Source organism: Dicentrarchus labrax, unplaced genomic scaffold, assembly GCF_905237075.1.
Source record: "Dicentrarchus labrax unplaced genomic scaffold, dlabrax2021, whole genome shotgun sequence".
Lineage (NCBI taxonomy): Eukaryota > Metazoa > Chordata > Actinopteri > Moronidae > Dicentrarchus > Dicentrarchus labrax.
In genome coordinates, this window is record NW_026136706.1 from 29,193,698 (window position 1) to 29,205,639 (window position 11,942).

Genomic DNA, 11,942 nt, shown 5'->3' on the forward strand with positions numbered 1-11,942 from the left:
GCTGAGAGTCGTTGTTACTGCCTGTATACTCATTTGCTTCTGTAAAATCAGTAACCATTTTATGTGACTGATTCTTTCTACAGTCGGACACAATATAGAAACAAATAATCCATTAATTGAGAGTTATCTCCAGCCCATGAGCACACACTTTATGATAACCACAGATTTTTATTTCAGCTGTATTATTAAAACTGAAGGGGATAAAATGAATCCAGCTCCACTCAAATAACAACACCCATGTTTCTTCAAAAACTCATTTATTATGAGTTATCATATTAGGACTTAATGCTGATTACAAACCAAGAGACTGACTATTTAATACAAATTTTTGGCAGGACATGATAAGCCAACACTGGATGTTAATACACACACGTACAAAGGAAAGACATATAAAGACACATCTGTGACTAGTGGAGTTAATCAGAAAATCTAAAAGCTATGTATTGTAGTCCTGATTAGATTTGTTTACAATATGTGTAAGAAGAGTCAGAACCATTGTTTGGATGCTATAGTCCATATGTCATGTGTTTTGTGCTGCTCGACAATAAAACTTGCTGGGAGATTTCATGAGTGGGAGCAGGTGCTGTGGTTTTAAACTGACACTGTGGCTCTAAAACAGACAACGTTGCTGGAGGTATTGTTTAAACATTACAAGGAGATGACCAGAATCGACCGATGACTTTGACACAAAACGAATAAGGCAGTGAGGGTCCCTCAGACAGATTGTGTCCCCTGGCTAGCACAGATCACCAACAAATACTGAAAACACACACCACACTCACTTCAGGGGACCTAGTGCAATTAAGGTAAACAAGGTCACTGAGCAGTCAGGTCGTTGGCCCAGTGTCAGACCTGGAGACAGTTTATGGCTGCCTGCTAGTGATGCATTAACGGGGCTGATGTCCCACACTGATCAGAATCCTCCATTTTCCTTTCTTCCAGACAAGGCACCCAGCGTGATCAGACCCCCCCGGTCAGGGAATGACTTGGTTTCAGTAGTGGATCTCCTTGGGTCGTGGGCTTACTCCCCCCTGCTCCAGTGGTAATTCCAGTATCTGTATAGCTGTTTCTGTGCATGAGCATGTGTTTGAATGTGTGTGTGTCTGTGTTTAACTGCTGAGGCTGCGGGGGGGGGGTTCACAGTTTGGGTGGGCTGGCTAGCTTAATCTTCAGGTTCTCTCCCAGCTTGTCGAGGAATTCAAAGGTATTCAAATAGTCGGCACGTGTCACACTGCAAACAGGAAGAGAGGAGAAAAGGTTGAGTATACTTAAAATTGACTTTGGAATGGGTGACTGTCGGGTTTCCACTTCATACAACAGTATCTGAGAATGCTGCCAGCTAGGCCTGGATGAAAAGTATAAAAAACAATAAGACTGGACATTGAGAGCATGTAGTGCGGAAGAGGAGAAGCTACCGTTATCACAAACACCTCTTTCAGCATTTAAGTGAGAAGAACTGATTGTGACTGACTGAGATGTGACTAAGATAGTGGTACAGTGAAGTTAAATCCTACACTCAGCAATTCATCAATACTCATGCCGTACTCGTCTACAACAGGAACACTGTAGCACCTGACGCAGAAACATGCAGTGAGTGTTAGATAACGGAGATACTAACTTTGTCAGGCCTTTGATGCAGATAGCCAGATCCTTGGTCATGAATCCAGCCTCGATGGTCTCAATGCAGACGGCCTCCAGTGCCTCAGAGAACACCCGCAGCTCTGTGTTGTTGTCCAGCTTCGCACGGTGCAGCAGGCCTCGCGTCCATGCAAAGATGGAGGCTGTAGCACACAAACGCCCAGTGGAAGGACACAATTTAGTTCATTAATTCATATACAGTATATTACACGTCATATTATTATGGTTTTTTTTGGGGTCATGTTGGGTTGCTAAATGTCTATGCATCGTGTTTTACCTATGGGGTTGGTGGAGGTCTCTTTTCCCTGCTGGTGCTGTCTGTAGTGGCGCGTCACTGTGCCATGGGCAGCCTCAGACTCCACTGTGCGTCCATCGGGACAGATCAGCACACTGGTCATCATACCCAGGGAGCCGTAGCCTGAAACAGGGTGAACAGAAAGTGTTTGAACCTGAGAGAGCAAAATTAGCAATCTATATTATGACAGTTTATATTATATGGCAGTTTTGCAGGGGTCAGATTATAAGGAATGTTTCTACATATAGCTCTTCACATGATGGTACAGTTGTCTCTACCAACCTTGAGCCACAGAGTCAGACTGTACATCTCCATCGTAGTTCTTGCAGGCCCAAATGAAGCCTCCCTCAGATTTCATGGCCTGGGCCACCATGTCATCTATCAGACGGTGCTCATACCAGATGCCTTTGGCCTCATACTGAGCACGGTACTCCCTGGACACACAAGGATGGGGACAACACCTCTAAGTCGTGATCTACATCTGGTCTAAAAGTGTGTGTGTTGGCAGTTGTAAAAGAGAGCGAGACAGAGTGAGAGCTACTTTGCACGTGTTTCTGTGGAGTTTAAAGTCCTTACTTCTCGTAGATCTCCTGGAAGATGTCTTTGAAGCGACCGTCGTACTTCTTCAGGATGGTGTTCTTGGTGCTGAGGTAGAGAGGCCAGACTTTGGCCAAGCCCATCTGGAAGGAGCTGTGAGCAAAGTCCTTGATGGACTTATCTGTATTGTACATCCCCATGGCTACACCGCCAGTGCCTGGACAGACATACAGACACAAATACAGACCTGAAGTATAGTACATTCTCTTTTCAACCAGCTAAATTGCAGTTACAACATCAATGTGCCACAATACACAAATCTGTAAAATTATTTAGATCATCTGTTCAATTATAGGTTCCCAGAGAAACAATACTGATTAGACGTCATTTGAATGTATTTAATATTTCATATAAACTGTCTTAAATATGGAACTATATTGGCTGTGTGCTGCCAACAAGAAGCTTCCAGGACATCATAATGGGAAAAGATCTGTACATTCATGTAAAATAAGATATTGTGCTTACTGCTGTACACAAGTTAGTTGAGTTACAATGCATAAGAAGTCCTTAGATTGGCAGGAAGATGTGGTGGAGGAGTGGGTTAGTTTTTATATTTATACCGGCTTTCAACGGAGAATTCTGGATTTAGGTTTTAGGCCCCAAAAGGAAGACAGGCTATTTTTTACACACTGTAGAGGATGAAAAACATCCCAGTGAAATGTGGTCTAAATGTGAACGTTCAATATATGTCTTCAAATGGTCTGATAAAAAAAAAAAAAGTTCACTTTTGAACCAATTTGGTAAGACTTTCCACCGGTGACCGTATTTGTCTTTTGAACGTCTCAGTAGTATGACCAAATAACAAATATTACAATGTTTATTTCAGACAAACACTGAGAAAGGTCTTGAAAAGAAATCACTTTTGTTAGTAGTCATTACTGCCTGTTGTAATCTATTGCAGTAAGCTCAGTGTTTGGGTTTGAGTGATATATATGTGTGAATAGTTACAACAGAACTGAAACAAATAGATACGCCATATCTTATATTTTCCCATTGGCAATGTGAACACAGTGGAAAGTGTGCTTGTAAAAGCTTTTCCCCTTGTGCCAGTCCAGCGTAGTTATATTGACTCAAACACATTACATTACATTATGTATTTGTAACGACACAAATTGACACTCACAACTACTTGCCATGTGCCGGTCTGCAATATTCTGAAAACCAGTTCACACTAACACAGCTAGACGACACAGTTCATTGTCTCCTTAACAAATACCCTCTGTACTTCCATTTTAACTGCCAGCTCTTAGGGCTCTTTTGTAGCTTGATATAATATGTAGAGTCTCTTGAAGCCACCAGTGCACATACACCAAGAATGGACTTCTTGTGTCCAGCAGGAAAACTTTAGAAATGAACAACATTTGCATATTCGTAGTGAAGACAGCATTAAACAAGCTGATAAAACATTCCTGCCAGAGTAATGCCTCTGTGCAGTTGTATTTTATTTGTAAAAGACGAAAACATAAACATATATAGTTACATCTTATGTTTGGCTAACATTAGCTAGCTTAAGGTGTGACAATATGTTACGTTTGTCTTTTAACCATTTTGTTTAACCAAATGTCTTTTCAGCATAAACTTAATTGGTCAATTTTTAGGTCTCTTGTCCGACCCATTTTACATGTGGGGGGTTGGAGGCATACTCGTACATCGGACTGGCTGTGTTCTTACCCTCAAACTCATGGATGACAAATTTAACTGGCTCTCCTTTTGTGGGCGTGTAGGTCATCTCCACTTTCCCAGGTCCAGGCACCACAAAGTCAGTGGCTTTGTACTGTGGGGAGCACATTGAGAAAGACCAATGGTTAATAAAACAACAAGAGACAGCTTTAGAAAGGTATTAACCCTGTCCTGTAAAATGGTGTCAGATCATAGTTCAAACAACAATGACCAGGACAGACTGAAACACCTCTGCAGGACTATGCGGTCATCACCTGCACTGTTACAGTATGTCAGCACAGTGTGTAACATGCCTACCTCTGGTATACATGGAATATTATGTAACTCGCAGCCATTTGACACTTCACCTGGATTAGAAGTGTTGGCTTTGGCACAGCGCCTAGAGCTAACCTACAATTGAGATCTGTGACATTGCTGCAACTTATTTAGGCTGTAGTGCATTATGGTCCAAAGGACAGCTGAGGAAATATACTTATTGACCAAGTCTCTCCTGATAGCCATACAATGTCTGATATAACTGTAACTTATTGAGCTCATACATGAGTTGACATGAAGCCAGCAGTTAGCTTGTCACAGAGTTTGCTGGAAATGATGCTTCAGTAACAGCAGCACCTTTGTCAGACAATAAAGAAGCAGGTATCATTTTCTATGCACATACAGTATATTGCTACACAGTTAGAGTTTCTCCTGTTAACTGTAGTCCTGCATTTTCAGTTCAGCATTTTCTGCCAACTGGCTCCTCGTGAACGAACAGGGTACCTGATCTCCATGGGCGTGCCTGCCGATGATGATGGGCTTGATCCAGCCAGGCACCAGACGGGGGATGTTCTTGCAGAGGATGGCCTCCCTGAACACTGTGCCTCCGAGGATGTTACGGATGGTGCCATTGGGTGAGCGCCACATCTGCTTAAGCTTGAATTCCTCCACGCGATTCTCATCCGGTGTGATGGTGGCACACTTAATGCCCACGTTGTACCGCTGGACTGCCTCCGCCGCGTCAACCGTCACCCGGTCGTCTGTCGCATCTCTGTTCTCCATACCGAGGTCATAGCTTTGCAGGAAGTGACAAAGAGAATAGAGTTTTAAATGAACAGAAGCATAGAGAAAGCTAATACATAATGCATTAGGGCTGCACAATTAGTGGAATTATTATCGAAATTGCAAAAAGTGCAATATGCAAATCACAGAAGCTGCAATGTTTTGATAAAGGTAAAATGTAACAGCATTATAATGAAGTACTGTAGTGCTGCAAAAAAGCCCTGGTTTACAAATCCGTGGTACAGACCTCAACAAATGTTACATCATCATAAGTTTGATTTTCAGTGAAAATAAAAACTGTAATGTAAAAATGTATCATATTGCGATTGTGTCAAATTAATCCCCAATATGATTTTTTTTTTTAACCATACGGTACAGCCCTAACACGCATCCATAATGCTCTGGAAATGTTTTGAAATTTTCTTTATCCGTGCCAATACAATTTGTGCTTTTTCCTACAGACATATACCAAAACAGTACTTTTTCAATACTTAGTTTGAGCAATATTAACATTTCTTAATCCTTTTCTTTTGTTTAACAAAATATACCAGACTGCAGCATGTATCACTTTTTAATAAATAACTAGGCCGAAGTAAAATACAAGTTAAATGATTTCAATCTGGAAATAAGACCAAATAAACAAGCCAAAGAATGCCTCATATTCAATGGCAGCTCCCATTACTTGATACTTTATGATATTAAATGCTACAAACATATTTCAGTCAGACAGATTCATACGCATATTTGTGTGCGTGTAGCATGAGTATGAGAGTAAAGACAGATTTGGACTGCACGATATGGTTGGAAAAAAAGCACTACAGCTACACTGCAGCACTTCATTATAATGCTGTTTGACACATGTTTTACCTTTAGCAAAAATTGCAGTTCCTGTCATTTGCATGTTACTCTTGGCCGTATTGTGATTTGGATTATATTTCAATGCAACTGTAATGGATAAGAAATGGACCAAACATTTATAACCTGAACAGCAGAGGCATGGGACACCATAAACTAAAGCACTCGGTTTCAAGAAGAGCAGTGATCATTTACGCACCATTGCACAGAAGCCCTGGAGCACAACCTACCAAAGCACTAAGAGTGAACATGTTTTAGTTGGCTAGAAGCATAATCTGTGAAAGTACAATGGCTGTGATGTGAAACATAATCAGTGTCAAACAAAATGAACGACATTAATGAGCAGCGAAGGAGGGTTGTGAGCTTGCTTCCAGCTTGAGGATCGACTTAAATTCCTGCCATTCGCTCCATAACTCTACTAATTATATTTTATGCAAGACCTGACAGAATGTTAACATCAAGAACAGACATTAACCTCCTTCCCCACTTCCTTCACAGTGCTGCAACTATGCTCTCTCTCTTCTTTTTGTGCCTGTTACTCGCCTCAGTGAGGAATCTGCAAAACCAGCCAGCAGCACAAAGACAAAAGGAAACAAGGAATCAATTGTGCAATGACGACTGGCCCTCTGCCAGGATGACTGCAAAGGTCGCTTCACTTGTGCTTCAGGAACCTCACAACTTAGACTATTGAGAGAAGGAAGCATACTTCATCTGAGAACTAAGCTCAGTGTGCTTTTCATTCCCTCGGAGTATTAGCCTGTGTGCTTTCTTGTGCACCGATTGGCGTTGTTTCAAAGCTGCCATGACCTTTTACCCACTTTCTTCCTTCCCTTCCCCCGATAGCCAATACTGAGCCACAACAATAAGACGCTCAACAACTCATACAGAGGAAAGAGAGAGCTTTAAAACAAACAAGAACATTGGCCTGGTCTCTTCCTATGTGTCCAACTGGAACGCTGTGTGTCTGTTCAAGTCAGTAAACCCCAACAATCTTTAATCTGTGCCCTTCAGGGAATACACACGACATACCAAAAGCTGTTTCTACAGTTTAAAATGAGATTTATATGTTTGACAAAGGGGTCTGTTTTATAGTTTGTCTTTCCCAGTGGCCTGATCTATGACAGTAATAATTATTACACCATATTGGATCAAACTTGCACCTCCATTGCCTGTTGCTCAATAAATCATTAACTTTTACAATGCCAAACAAGAAGGGATGATGAAAATACTGTAAAACTTCAACTATATCTTTCTGGAAAAAAAACTGAAGTTAGAACATTAGGGACAGATTTCACATAAAAAGGTCACGCAAATATCATACAACCCCGAACAAAGTCCATGCAGCAGATAAGAGGAGGAGTAAGGTCAAATGAAGAAACGGATGCTCCCGTTGTTTGGCTTGCTGATTGTAAATGGCCAGTGAATATTCACGAGAAAATGTCACCTATCAGACAAAAAGATTGTAAATAAGTATGGCAAAAAGTTCCTCTGTGATTTGGGGGATTTCTCTGTAAAAATGTTTCAGAAGACCAACCAATCAGTGATCAGTATCAGGCCCTGAAACCCTCATTTGTTGCATCCCTAGTCAGAACTACATGTGCTGCAGTTACTTTTTATTCTCTTATCAGGAGAAAGGTGAGATTACTTGAACATTAGATCACAATAAAACAATAGTGTAATATGTGGAAGAATACTTAATAAGAAATGTCTCATACTTAACTACTTCTCATGACAGCATCATCTCCAGTTCTAATAATAATATTAAGTTGTATAAATAACTTACTATTATCACACTGCTCCAATTCTTTAAAACTGTTCTGATGTGGGTGGGATCACAACATTGTGCAATTACATACTGTACCTGCCGCTTTGTAGGTGAGACACACTCTTTTGAGGAAACCCAGGGACATGGCTCAGGGTGGAATCCACCCATTTGGATAACAATCCTGAGCAAGGAGGGGGGGCAGGGGCAGGATAAACCAGCTAAACTAGAAATCCCACCACTGCAGAAACTCATATACACTTATAATCTGCATAGGTGCTTTTATAAAGCCAACAACAGACATTTCAAAGACCCAGGTATAGCGGAGACACAGTGGATCTACAGTGCCCTCCACTCCCTGTGGTCTTCATATTAAGGTGTGTCTTCACCTGTGCAGGTCGAGCTCCAGGTATGGGAAGATGAGTTTCTCCTTAATGAGCTCCCAGATGACTCGAGTCATTTCATCTCCCTGCATCTCCACCACAGAGCCCGCCTTGATCTTCTGAGACATCTTAGAGCCTGGGGGGGGGTAAAGAGAGAGCATGTCAGAGACAGTGGCAGTGGTATTTTATCAAGCTAAAATAACATATTTTCTGGTGAAGAGCGGCTGCTTTGTTTTATGTATCTGCTTTTAGTCCTACATTCTAGCACTTTTGGTTTCAGGAGATTTTTCCACTCTTGTTTCTGCAATACAATCTTAGGTGACTAACCAAAAAGGAGCAGCATAATCAACCGTGTCAAAATCATTTGTAACCCTGCTCTCAACTGAACATTCAAGTGAGTGACACTGATAGCACAGACAGAAAGGTTCCTCTCCACAGTCTGCCCAATGAATGAACTCATTCATAACATTAACTAGGAGCAGCCTGTCCAGTGACTCAGCATTTACTTGCACAACCTAAAGAACTCCATGATCACCTTAAGTGTGAGTGTGTCAGTGGACCCAACAGCAAAAGCCTTGACACGTTTCCACTGCAGTTTTAAAGACAGACAAGTTGTGAGGAAGTTCTATCTTTTTTTTCCCCCGTAAAATTAGAGGACGTCCGCAAAAAGTTACATAAGTTCAAATAAGGACTGTTCATGAAATGATGGGGAGGAGACAACCAGAGGCAGTCTGTCAGCAGGCTGTCAGCAGTCTGTCAGCAGGCTGTCAGCAGGCTGTCAGCAGGCTGTCAGCAGGCACAGTAGGAATGTCAACCGTTAATAAAGCGTATAACGTTACAGATCGGATCTGCCAATAAAGACAGTGACAACAGGTAAACAGGTAAACAGGAAGGAGGCTGCTAAGATTATAGGCCTGACTGACCATCTCTGCCGTACGAAGACTTTTAATAAAGCCTCCAGAAGTGACGTTGGGTTGAACCCTGTATACTCTGACGCAAAAAGAAGTCCTTCTAGCTTTACCTGACTGTTCAGTGGTCTCTAGCCTGAGTGCGGCTAACCGCTGTAGCAGGACAATGAGCAGATGTGAAAAGAGATAACAGTCGACGACATTAGCTACACTTCCTGTCGTTTTACTCGTTCTGCACGGAGCACAGTGTCATTATTCCTACCGTAGGTCCACGAAACAGCCAGCGACGAGATGAGGAGGCGGAATTACGTCCTGTCCCCGGGTAACTGAGAGCAGAAAGAGGTTCAGGCTGACAGGTACCCGGCTTCCACCTTCCTGGGCTCATTGACAAGATATTGGCCAATTAGAGAAGAGAGGAAAAGCTAACCGCCAATCAGATAAGCCCACACAGCAGGAGGGGCGTGATCTTGGCTCGCTGATTGGTCTGAAATATACTGCCCTCTTCCGCCATGTACAACGTAGATGTTGCCATAAGTCTTAAAAAAAAAAAAGAATAGCGATGTTGCAAATGATAATTCATTGATCGATCAGAGATTAGATTCCTTTAAAATGAATGTTATGTAGCCAACACATTCTTACAAGACACAAATGATACATTGAATTTTTAATGCATTTTTATTTATTTCTATAAAAATGATAATAGTCTAGTAAAATATGTCTCATGGTATACTCTACAAGTTTTACAAAAACTAAAAATAGTCTACTACACTCTTTTCATTGATTGTTAACCAACCCTACATTTTCTTATTTAGAGCTTACTGAAAAATGTCCACTTGCCTTACAGCTTTAAAAGAGACTGAACAACCTCCTGTTCACATGGCATCTGTGTATAATTTTAGCTCTGGGTTTCCTTCACTTCCTTCATTAAGTTCCATAACAAATCCAATATTCAATCCATTCCCAACACAAAACCATTAAAGCAAAAATGCCTTAATTCAAATCTTAAGATCCTATTTTTCTTACGCTGACTTGAATTTTAGGCACTCCTTTTACAGAGTTTGATCGTGCCATTAATCCTTGTGGTTTCTGTCTCAGAGGCTCTGCCCCGATTGTTCGGTCAACTCGTCCCCAGCATCTTTTAATGACGTGTTTTTAGTTCAGGTACCAGTGCTCCAGCTCTTTGTACTCTGAACTGAAACAAACATTGCTAAGGTGAACTGGACAAATACAAGCCTGACATTTAGATGTGTGCTCAGAGATCTTATTGTTAACAGCAGATGTCAGCCTGAAATGACATACAGATCGGTCCAATATGCGTCTTTTGGTGCTGTTTCTTCAGCCAGCAGTGCCACATTCTCATCTACAGTATCTGTCATACAGTATCAATAGAGCCATCTTACCTCTTGACAGAATCCTTTGTTAGTCAGGCTGTTTTTCCAACCATTTACTGATCATTTCATTGTTGCTCATTGGTAACAGCATTTTTCATTTCAGTGTTATTTCTGCAGCTATTCAGCCAGAATCTAACTTTATACAACTCCAGCTTTAAGTGGAAAAATAGACTTTAATTTGTTTAAGTTTATTTTAATGTTATCTTTTGTTGAAAAAATGATAAGATATACTTTATTGATCCCCTAGGGGAAATTGTTCTTTTCACTCTTTTTTTTACACACACACACACACACACACACACACACACACACACACACACACACACACACACACACACACACACACACACACACACACACACACACACACACACACACACACACACACACACACACACACACAGGCTGAAATGCACACTTCATGCACTTGTGGACATGCAAAGGGGAGAGAGATGGTGGAGTGATGGGGCTGCAACGTTACCGGCGCCCCATGAGCAGGTTTTGGGGTTTGGTTGCCTTGCTCAAGGACACCTCGGCAGTGAACAGGAGGTGAAAGTGGCACCTCTCCAGCTACCAGTCCACACTCATAACGTAAAATAAAAGAATGTTGTAAGCAGTCTATACAAATCTTATGGTGCTTATTAAAGGTCCAGTGTGTAACATTTCGGAGGATCTATTGCCAGAAATTGAATATAATATTCAAAGGTATGTAGGTTCATAAGTGTATAATCACCTGAGTATAAGAATCATTGTTTTCATTACCGTAGATTGAGCTGTTTTTATCTAATTTTCGCGGTCACCATAGTTTTTCCTACATATAGACATGAGTGGTTTTCAGTTAGCTGCAATCTGCAATTTCACTTTTGATGCCATTAAATGGTCCATTAATGATTGGTTAGTCAGAATTGTTCGGATGAGAAAAATAATTTTGTAATTTCTGTAAAATATTTAACAAATATGTGAGTATATGTCGTCTAAAATGATTGGATTTTTAAAAAAAAAATGGAGATAGAACTCTATCATACATGCAGGCCTGACTGGTTTCAGGCTTATTCTCCAGTTTATTATTCCTATATTTTATGAATTATTCTTTAAATATATGATTTGTTCTCGTTTAGAGCCGGTGTAAACCTTACACAATGCTGCAAATATTATTTAAAAAAGTGTAATGTCAATTGAATCACTGAGTCTTGAGGCTTCTGAACATCTCAACAGTGAAATACACAGAAAAACAAACTGTATTTGAAACTAATCTCACATCTTCCATGCTGAAACAGCTTTGGTTCTTGTTAGTGGATCATCAGTTCTTGTCAGAGTCAAAAAAGGTTGTGGATGGAGGTTGTCTTTTTCATGATCCAGTGTAACCTTTGAAAAGCATTCAGTGTTTTCTTGAGT

General features: G+C 40.9%; 1 protein-coding gene across 1 annotated transcript; it reads right to left on the reverse strand.

The window, feature by feature from the left end:
• Positions 1-240: 240 nt before the first annotated feature.
• Positions 241-9,558, reverse strand: idh1 (isocitrate dehydrogenase (NADP(+)) 1). Its single transcript, XM_051403311.1, has 9 exons — positions 9,419-9,558; positions 8,255-8,384; positions 4,970-5,261; positions 4,202-4,304; positions 2,510-2,687; positions 2,216-2,367; positions 1,916-2,056; positions 1,619-1,781; positions 241-1,231 (listed from the first exon to the last, which is right to left on the reverse strand). The coding sequence occupies exons 2-9, from the start codon at positions 8,374-8,376 to the stop codon at positions 1,138-1,140; spliced, it is 1,245 nt and encodes a 414-aa protein (XP_051259271.1). The 5' UTR covers positions 8,377-8,384; positions 9,419-9,558; the 3' UTR covers positions 241-1,137.
• Between the last annotated feature and the right edge of the window lie 2,384 nt (positions 9,559-11,942).

Excerpts from the sequence above, each read along its gene's own strand:
- idh1 (XM_051403311.1), bottom strand. The coding sequence starts at position 8,376 with ATGTCTCAGAAGATCAAGGCGGGCTCTGTGGTGGAGATGCAGGGAGAT. Across the intron at positions 4,305-4,969 it reads GGCACGCCCATGGAGATCAG|TACAAAGCCACTGACTTTGT; the intron begins GTACCCTGTTCG and ends TGCTCCCCACAG. Across the intron at positions 1,782-1,915 it reads GACCTCCACCAACCCCATAG|CCTCCATCTTTGCATGGACG; the intron begins GTAAAACACGAT and ends TGTGTGCTACAG.